The 19,350-nt window shown below is 39.9% G+C and overlaps 1 protein-coding gene across 3 annotated transcripts in view; it reads left to right on the top strand.

The window, feature by feature from the left end:
* LOC131557887 (fatty acyl-CoA reductase 1-like) overlaps nt 1-19,350 on the top strand; it is a 125,026-nt gene that overhangs the window by 42,957 nt on the left and 62,719 nt on the right. For all 3 annotated transcript variants that reach the window (XM_058805364.1, XM_058805365.1, XM_058805366.1), the window contains exon 2: nt 16,540-16,765. In XM_058805364.1, the coding sequence (XP_058661347.1) occupies nt 16,577-16,765 (189 nt within the window). In that variant the 5' untranslated portion in view covers nt 16,540-16,576. The remainder of the gene's footprint in view (nt 1-16,539; nt 16,766-19,350) is intronic.

Genomic DNA, 19,350 nt, shown 5'->3' with positions numbered 1-19,350 from the left:
GCCAGTGTTTCTCTGTATGAAAGTTTTGGCAGTGATACAGGACCAGCGAATTCTTGCTCTTTCCTGTCCCTGCCTCTCATCCCACTGCTGCTTCACAACACCCTCAGCAGTGCTGACACAGCTGTTTCCCAAGCCACATCATAAACCAGTCCAGTGTATTTGTTTAATTCACAACATGATCCCACAAGATTTCTTCCTGCACATGTAAAGGGACAAGAAAAACATGGCCTGAGTTGCTAAAGGTAAGAATTTCTAGAAAACCTTAAAGCTATTGCCTAACGTCTGTGTTTAAGCATAGTGCAGTTTGGGTGTCATAAAAGAGAAAAGCAGAGGACTGGGATGAGTTTCCCCTGTGAATACACTGCATTGATTGTCTTAGGCTTGTTGTCAGACCTGAAGAGTATTGAAATTAAGGCTTATGAGTGTACACATTTAAAAAATTAATTGGCCCAGGCTCTGACTCGGCGTTAAACTACAGGTAGTCTAAATCTGTAAGAATCAACCTGCTATAAGAAAATTTCTTCTGTAGTGTAAAGATGATCTAAGAATTTCCTTGTCACCTGTGGGCATCGCTGCTTGGTATGGTGATTTGAGCTGCTTTTATGGAGTGTTGGGCACCTGGCAAGCCTGATGTCCCACAGCCAGCTGGGAAGCTTGGCAGTGCAAAGGTGTCTATCTTGTACCTTTCCTTCAGTTCATAATTTGACTTCTAGGTCATAGGTAATAGTTTTCATCTTCTGTCACTGTTTCTAAGATTATCTGCTTGTTCTGTGAAATACTTACATTAAGTTCTTTCTGTCCTAAACACTGTGACTTTCTAACCTGAATTTGAATGCTGAAGTTTACTGAAGGGCTTGAAAATCTACAAAAATGCCTGATTCAATTTGTAAGAAATGGATCATCCAGACTCCTTAGACTCAATCTCTTTATATTCTTTGAAGCTGAGGCACACAAGTGTAGGAATTGCTTGGGGTTGCACGGTTGGGACGGATGGAGACGAGATCTCTTTGAAGCTAAGTCGTATAACTTGTAGTTTATTACAAAGGCCATGGGTGAAGGGCTCTGTTGCGAGCTGCCAGCCGCAGCTCGGAGCAGGGCTGAGAGAAGAGAAGCTTAAAGTGTAAGAGAGTTAACAGCAAAGGTTTAAGAGTAGAAAGCATGTAGAAAGGAGGGGGTGAAGAAGTGCAGAGGAGAGACAAAGAAAGAAAATGGCGCAAGGAAGAGCGCAAGAGTGAGCAAAGAGATAAAGGAGAAGAGAGATAAGAGAGCACGAAAAGAGAGAGCAAAAAGAGCACGAAGCTCCTGTTACAATACAATAAATCATCTTCAGTGTTGAATATTTAGATTCTCATTCACCAATCTACTACAGCATGCATATCTTATAACATTTCTACACAACTTATAAGAATCACTACATTACTATACTATGTTTACGTGTTAAACTCTAAATCTTATCCTTTGAGCCCCATCTGCCAAGCTGCAAGGCCTGCTTGCAGAAGAAATTGTTTCTTCTAAGAGAGATTACATTCAACTAGTCACATCATTGTTTTTCAACAACTAAAGTATCTCAAAAGTTGCTTTCATTTCAATCTCGCTTATAGTTTCTATATTCTCAAAATCTTTTGCCAAGCAATCATATTTAAAAAGCTTTCTTGTTTCATCCTCCCCAACACACAAGATCACTCTATTCCATTTATTCTTCAGCCCCTCAGTTTATATGTCTTGACAACAGCCATTTTACCCTGTGTTTCTGGGAGATTGCAGCTAGATCAAATAATTCCTGAGTAAGTATCATCTAAACAAGATTTTTTTTCCCCAGCACTAATCACCTACCATCTCCTTCCTGTATCTATGCTTAAACTTCCTTCTGTCAAAAGGCTCATGCTGCATTTCCAGACATTATTTTTTTCCCGTCTGGTCATTAAGGACTGTCTTGCAGGACATCTTTGCCATTCAGTTGTTAAAATCCAGGTTTCTTGGTGTGTGTTCAGTCGTGGCAAAAACTACGATGGATGTGGTGGCAATCTCCCTGGCTTCCAGTGCAAATTAAGGCCACCTTGGTGCACTGTTTACTGTAGCTTCAAACACCTTTCAGATAAAACAGGTATACTTGGATTCTACTGTTTCTCTGACTGCCACCTTTTTTCTGTTCTTATCCTGCTGGAAAGGGGTCAAGAAAGAGAATTGGCAACAATTTTAACAGAGGATCTCTGTATGCTGTGAGTACTCAGCCAGGAAAAATTTTGAGGAAGCCAAATAGGCAGAGTTTCAGGCTGTTTTGTACTGGTAGGAAGGGGGAGGAGGAAATATGTTTTTCCTAAAATAGCATTTTGTGCTGCAGAGATTTCAAGAACTAAAATTTTGAGCAGAATGAAACACCTCTCCTGCTGTGTTTTTTCTTTGTTCTCATGACAACAGAGAAGTTGTTTTATGCTATTAAACTGTAGAAAAAAATATTGTTGCTACCATGTACTAACACCTACTACTTTCCTAAGAGATGTAGCTGAGTGAGAGCCCTAATCTGTGTGCAGATTTTAGTTAATCTCTCTGTATTGCACCGCTAATCCTGCCTTGAAGACTACTCTGTCAAGGTCAGTGTATTTTTTGGCTATTAATAAGAAACTTGTTCTTTCTTGTGGCAAGCCTAGTGGGGTTACATGCTACTTTTTACATCCTTGCCCAGTTGAGCTGTGTATTTTGGCAGCAGCTTTCCAACCTGGCAATCTGTGTGTACCTCATGTCAGTCCTTCCTAAGACTCTTATCTGGACCTAAGATCAGCAGGAAGAAATCCAAGATGAGGGATAGCCAACAAATGTCACAAAGCTTGGAGAATGCAGACAATAATTCAGTTGGTGACACCAGCACGAGCCTTTTGGCTGCTCTTCAGAGAAGCAAGGATTTATAAAAGTTTAAGTTGCTACACCAGGTCACCTAATGTTTATTTTTACAGCATTTCTGGAGTTTGGGCTTAGGATCAACTGATCCTGTGATTGCAGATGCCCAGGGAGCCAAGAGACCTTGCTTAAGATGCAGATCTTTTGTATTTTGTTTGGCACAAATTAATTAAGAGCGGGAGGTGTGGCTTGTTCTGAATATCAAAGTTTAAAATACACAGAACAGAGAGGTTTAAAATAGAATATGTCTGCTTTGCACGTCTTCTTGTGATGGAGCTAGTGCTTCAGAACTAGTACTATTTGCTTGATATTTCTGTCTTCAGACTGTAGGCTTTGTCTCCAAGATCATGAGGTCATACAAAAGTTAAAGAGAGCATAATTTCTTGGAAAAATAAAAAATTACTTAGAAAAATTAAGTAGTGAGTTATTTTTTCTCAAATGATACAGATAAATTGTTCACTTTAGGTGGGTCCTAAGTACCTTCACTGTAACACAAAGTAATTTTCTATCCCTGCGAGAATGGAAAGGGCTTAAAAAAGGGAATAATCAGGAGGTGTATTTATTTTGGTACCTCTCTGTTGTCCATGAAGTTATGCTAATATACCAGCTTTGTGTGGTCCCATGAGTTTTCAGGGCATGCACATACTAGTCTCTCCAGAGGCACTACCACCAGATAGACTGCAGGGATTGACATTGCATTGTTCCATGGGATTTGGCTTCCCGCAGCCTCTGAAGTCAGTATGCATACCTCATTTTCAAGTCAAAATTTAAACTGAGTCAACTTTACTAGGACCATGTGGCATTCTCTAGGAAGATTTATTTCTTTTATTTATTCTTTATTTCATAGACCAGGCTAGGATGAGATTGAAGGGTGGGGGAGCCAGCAGCAAACTTTGTGGATATTTTTCTTTATCAGATAACTAAGATATTGTAAAATATATTAAAAAGTAATTTAAAAACTTTATTCCTGATAAGAACATGGAAATTTTGAATGTAGAGCTTCTTAAGGGTGAGAAGGAAGTTTGTAATTAAGGCAAACCTGTACACTACCTTGAATCCTGCACTGATTATTCAAGTACTTTAAACCTAATTCAGACTTTTCTCAAATGTTTAGAACCACATCATTGTTGATTTTCTTCCTTTGATTCCCTGCTTGAATTTCAGTGCACAGGGAATGTATTAGCTGACATTGGTACAGTCTGACCATCCTTTTCTGATGCTGCACTTATGTTTTATTCAGTGCTGGTTTTTTTTGAACTTCTGTAAATGTACATTGTCATCTCTCATCAGCTTGTCTTCTAAATATTGGAGAAGAAGAGGAGAAAAGAATTGGTCCCTTTATGTGCAAAAGGAGGAAAAGTTTTTACTGTGCCAGTGTGTGCCAGGCAAGAGGCATTTATTGTGCCAGTGTGTGCCAGGCAAGAGACATTTTATTGTCTCTTCTTTCTGGAGAAGTGTGTTTCAAAGGCTTCCAGTGCTGCAAAGCTCTCTGCTGCCTCATTATTCAGAGCTGCTGATGTGAAGAGGAAAACTTCCTTAATGCAGCTTTCACTAACTCCAGGGAATTCTCTTTAGTTTCTTCTTCCTGCTCTTTTCCCTTTATCTGAAGAGTAAATGTTTGTGTTTCTTGGAGAACTTAGGGCAGAAAAATCTGCAGGCTGTGTTGCCTGTTTTCCACAGAAACCAAGGAGGTTTTAGAGGTATGTTTTCGTTGCAGTTCGTGAGAAAATCTAATTTGGAAGGATATAATTATGGTCTTCTAGTTTGGCTTCTTCCACCTATAGTTATAATTTCCCTCCTGAATCCACAGTTTTGTCTTTTTGCTCTTGAGTGAGAGGAGTAATTGCATGGCAAAAAAAAAAAACAAACAAAAAAACCCCAAACTTGCAGCAAACCAGAACCCACCAAAAATCAAAACAACAACAACAACAAAATAGTTCTTAAAATTAACGTATGTGGTCAATAATGATGAAATTGTATACTGTAACAACAACTTTGATGAAATCAATGTATCTTGCAGTATATATGGTCTTTCTTGCTGTTGTGCTCTTTGGCTTGTGAAATGGATGTTGATTCTGACCCCTGTTGTAATGTCACCTAAACAATCTCAAGGAATTAAACATAACTTTCCAAAACATCAGGAAGATGTTTGTTTGGCTTTGAATAATTAATTCATTACCAACCCCTTAAATGGCTGTGTTTCTGATAAAGGTAGTAATAAAATACATGTTTACATTGTTTCTCTGGGGTATTGGACACATCATTAATTAAGGTGTATAAAACAAGAATTGCACAAATACAGTACTGCATTTAAAAAAGCATTTTTAGCAGCAGGAGAGAGGGATAAATGTTGCTGTCTTACTGGTGAAAGATTTTATGAAAATGTTCTCAGTAGAATGAGTTCTGCATACTCCTAGCTGAGTTTCAAATAAGGGAAGAGCTGATGGTTAGAAAAAGAAGTCTTAAAACATTTATAATTGCAAGTAACACCATGGTTTCTGTGTTTTGTTGATACCTTCTTTAGAATCTGTCAAAAATTTTTAAAATCTGTCATAAAATATTGTAGCAGTGGCTGTCAGATGCTGAGAAATGAGAGGCTCTTAGTCCATTTCCTAGTGAACTATGTCTTGCTTGACCAAAGCCTGCTTTGATCAGCACCCGTGCTAGCAGACTGTGTTGCCAGCTATCCACAGCAGGCCAGTTGCAAATTCCATGAAAAAGGTGAATTTTCCAAAGCATGTGAAGAGACTCTTATAGGTGGTTTTTCATTTCATTCATCTATTGGTTTTGGTGTTGAGGAAATTATTTTCTGGAAGAACTCCTTTTACATACATCCATGTTGCAGATTGCCAGGATATCTCCCAGGAGTAGTTTGGCTTTGTGTGTTTAGAGATCTCAGAACTACTTGAAGTTTGAAGCAGGTGTGGGTAATTCTGGGTGTAGCTCGGTGAGGAGATCTCTTGGATTGGCACTCCCAGTTCACTGTGAGGTGCCTCCTGGTAGAAGCTGAATGGAAAAGTTCTTCCCAAACACCTTGACTCAGATACTAATCACAGAGTCCTACAAACTCTCCACTTTGCTGGTTTCTTTCCTTTTTCCTTTTCCTCCTCCTCTTCCTCCTCTTCCTCCTCTTCCTCCTCTTCCTCCTCTTCCTCCTCTTCCTCCTCTTCCTCCTCTTCCTTCTCCTCCTCCTCTTCCTTCTCCTCCTCCTCCTTCTTCTTCTCTTTTTCAAAGGTACATTTCGCAATCACAGCATCCAAGACATGTTCACCCTGTCCATGCTCAGTGGGTTTTCTTCAGTTTTCCACTTTGATCAAAGAGTGCTTTGCTCTGGAAATCCTAGCAGCTACCTTGGAGCTTTCCATTAATACCTGGCTTGCTTTGATATGGCCACTGAAGGTTCTGGCTTAGTTGGGATGCTTCTGTATTCCCTGTCAGAGTTTCCAGAGAAGAAGGTCTGCATGCTCTGCTTGAGAGCCCAATGAAAAACAAAACTTGCAAACTCTTAGGATAATGTTTGCTGTTGAAAGGAGCTGAGGTGAAATCAGTAGTCTCGCTGGACGTGTCATCTCTTAAGCTTTCATTCTCTGGCTCTGAGCTATCCCACATCCTCAGGAGGAGCAGCAGGGATCATCTGTGCGTGTAACTCTGTGGTTCTCTTGCTAGAAGTACTAGATCAAGGATTAAAGAGGTTGGGAGCGCATCCAGACACGGACAGTCAGACAAAGCAGTGGGAAAAGTCTACTCAGAGTGGTGAGGTGTAATGGGAGGCAGAAATATGATAAAGTGCCTTGTATCTCACTGGCTCATATCTTAAGAACTTGTACACTTTCTAATTCTTCTGCATTATACATATAAAGTCCAATTTTTTTGCTGCTGCCTTTTTCTTAGTCTCTCTCCAGAAGCCCACAAGCCCCATACCGGTGTCTCCATTGCCCCTTCCCAACACTCCAACTCTGAATCCTTGTAGGAGGAAGCAGCTTCCTAGATTCTCCTCACTGTGATTTTTTGCTTTTCCAAAGGAGGAATGAGGTGTTTGTCAGTCCATCATATCTGCACAGTGAGAGTCATTACAAAGCAATAACAAGGTTGGACCTGCCTCAGGTCTGCTACTGGAGCTGCCCTAGTCTCTGCACTTTGCGCTGCCTCGTTATTCCAGTGCCAGGGACTCCAACAGCAAATCTGTCAGTGTATTGTGGTTCTGATTCTGATGCCAGAATTGTCTTCAACAAAACAGGAGATACAGGGAATTACTGGAGAGCTGGTCACACGTGCTGATTTCCCAGCTTGGTGTAGAATAAGCCAGCTAGCAGTGTGCAATATTACCAGTGTAAAATTCCCTATGGACTTCCTGGAATTAAATGGGCTATGGTCACACTTCTTCCCCATTCCTGAAGGGTTCAGTCCTGCTCTGGACAGAACAACTTTGCCAGGTGCCATCAAATCCTCAAAGACTGAAGGACAGAGAAAAGGAAAAGCTGTGCTCTTTCCATTGATAATGTACTTTTTCAGGTCAATTAAAAGAAACCCAACATGCAGGTATGTTAAATCTTTGGGTTTGAAAGTATATGTCTATATATATATGCTTTGGTATGAAATTAATAGTATAGGTTTCACATTCATCTGGTCATCCTTTTAAGACTCTTCTTAGTGGGAAATATTTCAGGCATTTTTGTCTTTCAGCTCTAAGACAAGAGTAGGGTTCTAGACTGTACTTCTTAATGAAACCCCAATATAAAACTACTCAGACTGCTGAGCTTGGCTTCCTATTGGAAATAAAAATAATTGCAGTTACTTAGTTAAGTTTAAATCTGTGTCTGAACAGAGCAGATTTTTTCCATTCTGTTAGTGTGAGATCTGAGGTGTGAAATGTCATTTTAGCTTGCTGTTACAGGACTTCTTAGTGCAGTCACCTGCAGCTGTCTTGCTTTCTTTCAGCTTGTATTATTCAGCCAATTATTGATTATTTTGCATTTGTTTTGAAGCTTAATACAAACAAAAATACACATTTATAGTGATAGATCTGCACTGGAGTACAAAGCAACTTGCCTTTTCTATTTACATCTTCCACTGGACATAGCTGTGGGAAAAAAGTTGTAAAAATTGAAAAGTTATGTCTTAGATACTTGTTTTTAAATGCATGGTCATTAGGAGGGTCATCATTTTGGCCACGTTCCTATACATTGTCCTCAGTTTCTTCTTTTGTTGGTTTCGGAAGGGATTTTTTTAGGTTTTCTTATGAAAGCATAGAAATTCCATTTCAGTTTATTTCATTAAGACTTTGGAGCATTGTGCTTGGATATTTACCTGACAGGAGTGCTGGATGGAGTGAGTAGAAAAAGTCTTAGGAAGGCAGTCTCTCCATCATTCCATAGCATGAATTTACTTACTAGATAATGATCAGTGATATTGGTTTACTTGTATCAGTATTGCTGTTGACTCTAAATCGTGAGTGAAGACTGTTCTTTATGTCATGACAGTGCATTTGTGAAGAATGTGATTGCTGTAATCACATAAGTATTTGCACTGTTGCTGTCAATCACCACTGCATTTCCATTTGTTACAGAAATGTAGGCGTTTTTAGGCACCTAGTCCTTTTTGGAGCCATTATGGGATAGTTTTCCATGAGTGTTGTAATGTGGAAGTTGCTGGGGAGGTAGCAATCCTGCAGCTGCTGTCCTTCAAAACAGCTGTGCTAGTTGGACTTGTACAAAAATGGGGCTTGACAAAAAAAAACACCAAAACACCTCAGCCACTGGTCACCCTCAAATTGTATGTGTGTGTTCTTAAATTGCGTCAGCCACAGAATCATTTAGGTTGAAAAAGACCTTAAAGATCACTGTGGAGAAAGACTGGAGGGTATTGGTGGCTGCAGAGCTCCATGTGTCTCTGCAGTGTGCAAGTGGGCAGTGACCCCACCTGTGTGCTGGACTGAGCCCCCAGTGTGGGCAGCAGGGGAAGGGAAGGGGGATTCTGTCCCTCTGCCCTGCTCAGATGAGACTCCCCCTTGCAGAGCTGCCTCCAGCCCTGGGTCTAGCAAAGGACAGGGAGCTGCTGTAGCCAGTACAGAACTGGTACCAAGATGATCAGAGGGATAGAACAGCTCTGCTGTGAGGAAAGGCTGAGAGAATTGTGATGGTTCAGCCCTCTCTCTCAGGAGAAGAGAAGGCTCTGGAGAGACCTTAAAGCTGCTTTTCAGTACATCAAGGGCGCCTATAAGAAGCCTGGAGGGGGACTTTTCACGTGGGTAGATAGTGACAAGGGGAAATGGCCTTAGGCTGACAGAGAGTAGCTTTAGATGGGATATTAGCAAGAAATTGTTCCTTATGAGGGTGGTTGAGGTCCTGGCACAGGTTGGCCAGAAAAGCTGTGGCTGCCCCATCCCTGGAAGTGTCCAAGGCCAGCTTGGATGGAGCTCTGAACAACCTGTGATAATGGAAGGTGTCCCTGCCCATGGCAGAGGGTTGGAATGATACAGTCTGTAAGTTCCCTTCCAACCCAAGCCATTCTGTGATTCTATGCTTCTAACACTGGCAAGTCCACCACTTAACTTTGTCCCCAAGTGCCACATCTACACATCTTTAAATACCTCCAGGGTTGGTGACTCTACCACTTCCCCCGAAAACCTATTGCAGTGCTTGATAATAATTTCAGAGGAAAAAAAAAATCACAAATGTCATAAATGCTGGTGCCATTATTTTTGATGGGGAACAAAGACGAATAGTGGAAAAGGACAGAAAATCTTTGTTAATATGTTAGCTGCAGCATGCTAATAAGAAGTTATCAATGGAGATGTCTAAAATAAAATTAATTTGCCGCACAAGCCTGTTATCACACAGACTTAACTCCCGACCTCACTGAGACCTCCCTTGTGCAGTACTGGGGTGCAGAGTGATTGGTGTGCAGTGGGTATGGCAGGGGTTTTGATTTAGGGTTTTGGGACAGGACTGCTGGTTGTAGAGATCCTAGGAGAAATAGCAAGAAGAATATGGCTGTGAAGTGTGAATTGGGGAAATGATAAGGGAAAGGATTGCCTGCAGAAAAGCTCTGGTATAGGACGTCTGCCTTTAATTATGCTGAGGCAAAGCAAAACCCCCTTCTAGTTCTGATCTATGCTTTGATCCTGTAACCTGCTCAATGGCTTTGCAACAACTAGCTTTAAAAAAAAAAAGGGGGGGGGAGTGGGTACATATGCTGGACTCTGTGATGCAGAAAGGAGCCTGCAGAAGCTGTGCCTTTGAAGTCTCTGGTAGCTACTGTTCTTACCAGGTGGATAATTAAATAGGATTGAGGCAGGATACATTGATATTGGGGCTACTGAAAAATATTTGTTCTTTAAAATCCTACTTGACACGCATAGGTATGTCCTCAACACCATTGCCTTGTCTCAGCTCTAAAATGTTTGCAGGCCTTTTTCTTTAATTTTGGAGAAAAAACATAGTGAGACTGAGTGAGACTAAAGAGGTTTCACTAAAAAATCAGGAGGCTCCTCCTGCATTGTGTTCCATCAGTGGCCTTTCTGTTTTCTTCATTTTTTCTCTATTTCTTCATGGTTGTCAAACACTTTGTACTACTTGGGAGGGTCAGAACAGAACATCTGTGAAGCTGTGTAGGTAATGCTTAAGCTGGAAGTTTCAGCTTTTGCCCACATCTGTCCTGGTGGCTGGTCTTTGACCCAGCAACCACAATTCCCAGAAGTTTCCCTGTCCGTCTGCCTGTCATGTAGCATTCAGCATTTTGCAGGATCCAGCTGTGCACGCTGCTTGTTGTCTCCAGCTCTTAATTATGCTGTCACATTTCTGTGTCTCTTTAGATTTAACTGCTATAAATTAAAATGGATTGTGAAACTGGTGCGGTTTTTCAAGGCATGAAGGGTTTCTGGGAGCAATGAGTTTCTCCTTGCATGTTGCTACTTGGGGATGCTGTTATGGATTTAAATTGCTACTGTTGGCAAACAAAAAATGATTTAAAATGTATTAGCTGGAGAAAAGTGATTTAACCTTCAGGCTTCTAACAACAACATTTATATTTGGTGTAAATTGCTTGAAGAAAAATCTCTTTTGCAAAGAGGATCATTATCAGGAGTTCAGTCTGGCTGTAAATGTGCCCATCTTTGAATTGCAGGGTTTTATTTCTTTATGCTACATTAGCTTCCATAGTGCCTGCACAAAGGGTGGATTATGACCTTCCTTTTAATTCTGTAGCTAAATGAGAGGAGTTTTTTCTTTATTGTTGTTGTTAGGTTACGTTAAATAACTGTGGAAATTCAACAAACCGGAAGGAACTTTTAATTTTTCTGTAGAAAGGCCATTTTATCATCCTCTTTGCTTCATTTTTTGTCTCCAGTAAAATCTCCCTGACTTCACAGGCTACACAAATCTTTCTACGCCTGAAGACCTTTGGAAATGCATTATGTAACTTCAGTGCCTCCTTGCTGGTACTTTCTGCTTGTTTGTGTCAGCAACGCTGTTGTCTCAAATGGTGTGCAGTGTTGAACTACAGCCATTTTCTGCTCTGATTCGCTGTTGCTTCTTACTGAAAATGCAGGAAATATTTTAAATCCAAAGGCTCAAATCTAAGTTAATTCACGTTAATCCTTGTTGAAACATTGGTCATTGCACTGGAACTTCTCTGGTCGTGAGTTTGGCCCAGAAAATGAAATCAAAGGAGCAGAGTGACCTTCTCCTGCTGTTACTGAGGAGCCAAGAGTTAAGTCAGTATGATGTAAAACAAGTCACTATTTCAGCTATTTCTAGCATGCATGGTGTGTTTATTTTATGATGTTTAAACAAGCAATAGATGCTTTCAGGCAAAAAACACGTATTGGAAATAATTACTTTTATGTATTATAATTACTTGCCTACTTTGGAGAGTCTCTGTAATACATCCTGGGACAAAATGTAGAAGAGAAAATAATTTTATGAAGATGTATTGTTCATAATCCCCAGTGTTCAGTCCATTTAAAACTCATAAAATAATTAATAGACTGAGGAAGTAAATTGATGAGACAGAAATAGTCTGTGACCACTTTACATTGCTCTTTCTGACCTCAGCTATACAAATTCTCTGAAGCAACAGGAATTTTTCTTTCTTTGTGTGTTCCAGGTTGATCATAACTCTTCTAGAATCCTGATTAAAGAAAACTGTCTTATGTATGATTGGCTATTTTCACCCAATGTGAAAAATTTATTTTCAGAAAGTGGCCAAAAATTATTTCGTCTTAAAGGACTCTTGCTGACTGTAGCTTTTTTCCGAAACCTATTGCTTGTCATTTAACCTTCATTTAGCCTGAAGGTTAAATCCAAAATCATTGCTTGTAATTTTGGTTGAAGCCAGTTCATTACATTGAATATCATGTCTGAAAGACTCGTCTGAAGAAGCTGATCCTCTTCTTTATGGAAATTACATCCCTGCATAAAATTGTGCAAGAAAAAGCTCATCAAAACTAGCCTAAGTACAAGGAGATGTCAGAGAGACCATTTTTGAACCTGGATGTACATTTGTAGGCATATGGTCCTTCGCTCTTGCACAAAATGAATATTTTTTTAATTTTATGCAGTTGAGTTGAAAAGAAAAAAATATCTCAACAGATAAGCTTCTGAAATGGCTGCTGTCCTGTTTGAACAGGGCAGTGATCCAAACCATGCTGAAATATTACCTCTTCCAGTCCACCTCCATTGCTCATCCTCCCTTTTGCTGTCCCTCCGTGACCCCCTGCAGCCATGGGGCTGCCATGGGCAGTGGCAGTGGCAGAATTCAGTGAGGTTCAGGTCCACATTTCCCTTCCCACCCTTCTGGATCTGGTAGCAGCTGACTCTGCATCACACCATTGCAATCTGGATGCAGATTTGGCCTCACCAAAATACATGACAGATGAGAACGTAGAGCAGTTGTTTTATTAAATATCAGCTCAGTTGTGCCTGCTCTTGGTGGGGGAAGTTCTCCTGTGCTATTCAGCTGAGGATATGAGGGTTGTCTTTTGCAGGAGGGAACTATTAGGTTGGTAGGATTAGGATTCTCACCTTTCCTTTTGCTTGTCCTTTGGCACAAGATCGTGGCTTTGTTTGTAACAAAGCACTGTAGCTTGTCCTTTCTGTTTGATCCAGAGGAGACTGTGAGAGGCAGCAGTACCCTCAGAACACCTTGTGTACTTCTGTCTGCAGAGGTGCTCAGTGGGATTCCTGGCTTGTGGGTTTTTCCTGCTCTGGAGATGAGTCAGCATCAGAGAGATTTGTGTTGCTGCAAAGATGCTGCGCTCAGTAATTCGGGTGGCATCAGAGATTCCTTTCCTACTCCAATTAGTGCCTAAAGCCTCTAAGTTGCCTTTATATACTCAGTTGAACTAGACTTCAGGAAGCTCTTGCATGAGCTTTCCTCCACAGTTCAGTGCCTTTCTCACCTCCAGATTTAGAAGAGCCAGGAGCCTCAGCCTATGAAATAGTCTTTATCCTTCTTTACCTCACTAAGGGTCGTGTCTCTGCAACTTCTGACCATAATTCAAGTAGTTCTACCAGTAACTTAATGCCTTGTAGTTTAATTGACTGGAAAATCATCAGTACTCAGTATTGGCTGTTTATTCCCGAAGATGAAAGGCCAAGTATAACCTTCTGCACAAAACAATTTGAGTGTAAAAAGCCAAAAAGGCATGCATGTAGTTCTCCCTGGTTTGAAGTAGACGTCCAAAGGGTCAGGTTAGCAGGCATTACTTGGGTCACACCCTTTGACCTCATAAATCCTCTGGTTCCTTAAAATCTCCATATATAATTTTCAGTACTTCTTTGCAAAGGCCAAGCAACATCAATAAAAGCAGAAAACAATCAATCACACTCTTAAAAATATTAAAAAATGCAAAATAGTTGTACAAAATAAAAAATTCAAGATTAAGTTGAAAGGAAAATATCTTAGCAATCCTGAATATAAAGTGGAATCTGCCTTCGAACCTGGAATGTAATAAAATCCTCTTTAAATTTGCTTGACCAGTGGAGATTCAGGGATCTGTCTGAACATACCAAATTGCAGCATTCTAGCTTCTGTGTCATGATCTTAAAACATGAATTTGTTTGTGTGCATTAGAAAAATCCACATATTTTCTTTCCTGATAATTAATATGCATCAGATGGGTACAAGATTTTAATAATTTCTTCTGAAGCTCACTTAGGAAATAGAAAAATAAATGTAATGCAAAGAAACATGAATCTGCTCCCATAACAGGCAAACACCATCTCATTCTTCATGGCTTTTTATTATGGATGAGGCTGAGTAACTGGATCCAACTCTGAAATTTGCCCTACTAACTCTAGGCTGCCTAACTTGGACTGCTTTATTATGGAAAATAGAAAGGATGGGATTTTTCTTCCCTTTTCTTTTAATCCTAGGAGGATAAGCCAGTAATCAAAGTTTGTTGATTTGAAAGTTTGTTTTTTCAGTGGCTATGTTTGGTACTTCCATTTTCATCATACAAGAATGGCTTGGGAGATTAAATTTTTGGGTTTTTTTGCACTCAGACACTCTAAATGGTCTCAGACTAGATGGAGAAGAACTGTCAGTTATGTGCTTGTAGTCCTTGTCAGAAATGCTTTGTGAAACATGGCTGCACGGTTAATTACAGGGACATTTCAAAGTAGTGTGATTTATTTATTTTACTATTCTAACAGGCATTGAACATCTGGCCACAACAAATGAGGCCTTTTTTAGATAACTGAATCAGGGAATCCAAATGAAACAACATAATAAATTGATGTCTGCACATGGAAGCCTTTCACAGTTATTTTGTGCAGTAGTCTACAACTCTTAAGGCAAATCAGCAGTACTTAGTGATGCAGGTTGGAAATGCTCTCTACTTCTGAACTGTGGGAAGCAGAGTAATTCCTCTGGTAATCTCCAAGTTTGTGGTGTTAAGTACTCTGTAATTGTACCATTGTTTGTGCAGATATGATCCTCTGGATACAAATTCAAAGCAAGTATCCATCCAGTGGCTGCAAGTGGTCCTTATATTTAATCTGTTTGTTTCCTGTTGTTCACTGGGATTGGTATGGCCTCTAGTGACTAAGGACTTCTCTCCTTCATTTTTCTGCATTGGAGGGCATGTGTCATGCCAGGTTTCTGAGATCTTTTGCCTTCATCTGGCTAAACTACAACCTTCTTCTGGCCGTACACACTTTTCACATGCTCCCTGGCTCTGCAAGTTCCTGTCTTCCAGTATGAGTCAGTTTTTCTGAATTGGAATGAGACATGACATTTTGTTATAAATAAGTTAATTATCCAGTAGTTTTAAGCTGTTGATTTAACTTCCCAAGTGGCCAGCTCTTTAATAAGAACAGGTTTTTAATAGGCCTAGATGAGCCTTCTGTAGTCATCTAAGTTACAATCTTGACCACATCTGAAAGTAGGCTAATAACCAAATTCACTGAGCCAGAATACCCACAGCTATTAGTTTGTAAAATAGTGTCCCTGAGAGGTTATTCTGCTTGACCCACTTTCTAAACTGGATTCTACATCTGATGTTTTGTCATGGATAAAGAAATTTGGGGATTTTCATTTGTTCGATGCTGAGTGCTGTGGTCCCAGGCAGCACTGGGAAAGAAAAGTAGTATTTTGTTAGGCTTGACTCCCTAGTTTGTGTCTCTGAAGTTTCTGCTGGAGGAGTTTTTCTGGGATACTTGAAGATCATTGTTCTGGTTCTTGAATACGTGATTGGCAGCATTCTACAATTCTTGTTTCTTTTTGTTTCAAATTCAGTAGGCTTTTTCAAAACATTTACTGGTATTTTTCATGAGCCCTTTCCTTGCAGTGTGTGTTTTGTTCTTGCTGTGGTCTGCCCCACTTCAAAGATGGTTGTTTGGCTTCTGTTAGGCTAATAGGGGAAGAAGGGCTTTTCTAAGAGGATTCAGTCCAGCTTTGTTTGCATTTAATCAACTTAAAGAGTTTGAATCTGGGTGACTGGGAACATTCAGGCCTGAAACTATTGCATCTAATTAAAATGTTTAACTGGGACACATCATGTGGGAACCTAGTCCATGTCAGTGAATCTCCAAAGGGAAGCCTATCATGTCTACATTCCTTAGAGTGAACTGGGATGAATTCTAGCCATAACAGCTTGTGAAGGGTTGTAACCTGCGCATGGTATTGCAGTTGTGCAGAGCAGTGTCACTGCAGTGTCTTTTGTGGGCTTTCTTCATGGTGTTATTCCAAGCCAAGGCAGCAGGAAAAGTCTGAGCATGTTGATGAGTGATGGCTGACAAGGAATGCCGCAGGCACAGTGGAATTGAAGTGAAAAACACAGCAGGGTTTGTGAGGAAATTTCTTTCTCCTTTGTCTTGTAGGAATAGCTGCATATCTTCATGGCTGCCACTTCTCAGTAGCAGATAAACAGTCTTCAGCACTGCAGTGAGCATCTCCTGCTGGGAGCCTTGGACAGCACGAGCTGTGTTTGACCTCTGTGTGCAGCTGTGGTGTCACATAGTGGATAAGGCTGAGCTTGATTTTTTTAAGCTTCTCAGATTTTTGTAGCTTATTTTCATAATAAAGCCTTTTTTAAAAAAATCATTTTTAAAATTGCCATTGACTGAACCAATTTGAGTTTACCTAGGTGACTAAAAAGGTTATCCCAAAAGCCTTTAAAGCTTTATTTCTGCATTTTCTCAGGTACCTGCTGCAGGAAGGGACAGAACAAGAAAGCACCATGTCTTCAGTCTCAGCTTATTACAATGGAAAGACTGTACTTATCACAGGAGCTACAGGTTTCATGGGCAAAGTACTGGTGGAAAAACTTTTGCGCTCCAGCCCTGAAGTGAAAGCAGTTTATATTCTTGTCAGGCCGAAGGCTGGACAGTCAATGCAAGAGAGAGTGGCCAACATGTTGAAATGTAAGGTAAGTTCATATGGTTTATTCTGGAATCTAATCTGAAATCTATTTAGCTGTGTGAAGTAAAGGGCTTCTGTTTTACTTAGTTCATGAGCAGCAAAATGCTGACATCTGCTGTAACAGCTGTGTATTTTTCCTGTATCTAAAACAAACCGCAAAAAGAATTGTACATGAACAAACCTGTATATGTCTGATTTTGATGGGTGCCACAGCATTTTACACTGTAATGATGTAATCTTTTTACTTCCTGTTTTGCATGACCTCCACCTGTGTGTCTTGATCCTGTTTAGTTTGCCATCCCAGTGAAAAAATCTATAGTGACAAGAAGGGTGTCAAAGCCCTTTGCTGTATTAAATGTAAACATTTTTAAGGAGACACTGACTTGGCCTGAGGCTCTCAAGATCCTCTGGATCTTAAGCCAGTGGTGAGGTTGTGAACTTGCTCAGACTCCTCCAGCTATGATAAATGTCAGTGTTCAAGCTCGTGCCTAATGCTAGTGAGAATTTGTACATAGCTGATGTAAAATGAGAGGAAGGGACAGATCTGGCCCTAGCAGGCAAGGAATTACTAGGAATTAACCTGAGAATTGTCAACATATCTTCATGGAGTATTGGTCTAAAAGTTTGAGCAAGACTTGACTGGAAGAATCCTTCTCCTTCTGTGCAGAAGTTAGAGGTAGAATAGGTGACTTTGAGACAAGTAGGTCTGGCAGAAAACATGTTTTTTTCCTTTTAATGTTTTGAGGCATTAAGCTAGGAAGATCTTACATATGTCCAAGAACAGAGTTAGTTTGGTTTTGTTGTGTTTTTAACAGAGGGTGGATTGTTTTCATATTCAGGAAAATTTGTGAGTAGTATAAAAGGAAACAGTCACATTAGTTACTTTTTGCAAGTCTATCATAGAATGATTTAGGTTGGAAAAGATCCTCAAGGTCTTTAAGTCCAACCCTTAACCTCACACTGCCAAGTCCACCCCCAGCTTTCATCACAGTGGATAATGTGAAACAATCCCAAGTGTGGTGTGGTTTTCCCTTTTGTGTTTTAAAACACTTGAGGAAATGATAAACCTAGGTATTTATCAAGACTTCTGTAAGTTCTGTTTGCATTTTATGTATAAATGCTGCTGCCTTATCTTTTCAGTTGAGCAGCACAACTTGGAGGTATTATTAGCTCTAGGTGGGGTTCCCTAGTAGCTGTTTTATTGTTGTAGCTGTATTAGATGTACCCATTTTTCTTCCTAGGATGTTTCAGCAGTTTTAAGATTGTCAACAGCAAACAGGACATGATAACCTCTGCTTGAACCTTTGGCAGCCTGCTCCAATGTGTTTCAAATGAAGAAAAGAAGGCAGAGCTCTAAGTTAGGCTGCTGCAGCCTTGGGAATTAAAAAAACTTACACAAGTCATCCAGGTCCTCTTAAGGAAGAAGTTGTCTTTCTGATGCTGATCATTTTAAAATTACTCAAAAATCCTTGCCTAAGGCAGAAACCCTACTCCTCAAAGGTGTTTGTCATGTACAAATGTTGACACTCTTGGAGATTTTTTTTTCTAAAAATGAAACTGTTAATTCCACTAGATGTTAATTTAATGACAGACGAGGAGGGCAGGAAACATTATTCTTAACATGTTTGCAGACTTCTTCTAGTTGATCACAATCTTGAGACTGCCCTTTCATTTACTGTTCCGGTTTGCATGCTCCAGTTTGGGAAATCCCTGAGGTATATAACAAATAAAAATGCAGCAAAACTTTGTTCCAAATCTTCAGACAACATTCGCATTTGAAATTTCTGATCACGATCTCTGATAAGATATATTGGAGTAAGCACAGGAAGCTTCAGAATAAAATCCTTTCTCTTACTTATGTGTGTTATTTACATGTACCTTTATAATTTCTAAACTCTAGTGAATAATTACTCTTTTTCCCCACAAACTACTGATTTAATGCAGAATAGTGTTTGTATCTGGGTTTAGGAGAACATACTTTATTTCTTCTTTCATATCCTACCCTGTGTACTGTCCCATGACACATTCACTTTGCAAGTAACTCCTTCTTTTACATTTAGCTTTTACCTAGTGTTGGCCTCTGGATTTTCTTGTTTGCATCTCCAGAAAGTAAGTATTCCAGGAACCAAAGGAACAGAGAAATACAGGTTGCCAACTTCTAAATATTCTGGGCAAAGAGATAAAATGGGTATTTGGGCTGAAGTAAGATCAGAGTGAAGCAGATTGGTTAAAATTAGTTGCATAATGTTTAGGTTGTTCAGGAAAGGTCCTCTGGGGACTCCTGATTTTTGGTAGTATTTAGAAATATTTAGAAAGAACTTGCCTAGAATTTTGATCCCTCTTTAAGTATCTCTTTGAAATTTGTGTGGCTTTTATCATTATATCTACAGGGGTTTGAATACTGAAGTGTCACATTTGTGTCCTGTCTTCTTCACAGTGTGTATGTGTGAATCTGCTGGATGATGACTCCTGTTAAATAGAAAAGAAGCTGTGGGTTACAAAAGGGTGATACAGTATGATCAGGCAAAATAACTTAGTTTGTGCTTTTCAACATTTGGTTACTCGGAATTTTTCAACTTCTGAATCCAACAT

The sequence above is a fragment of the Ammospiza caudacuta genome, chromosome 5, assembly GCF_027887145.1.
Source record: "Ammospiza caudacuta isolate bAmmCau1 chromosome 5, bAmmCau1.pri, whole genome shotgun sequence".
NCBI classification, from domain to species: Eukaryota; Metazoa; Chordata; class Aves; order Passeriformes; family Passerellidae; genus Ammospiza; species Ammospiza caudacuta.
The sequence above is the reverse complement of the archived record's forward strand: the minus strand, read 5'-3'. Positions and strand labels throughout refer to the sequence as shown.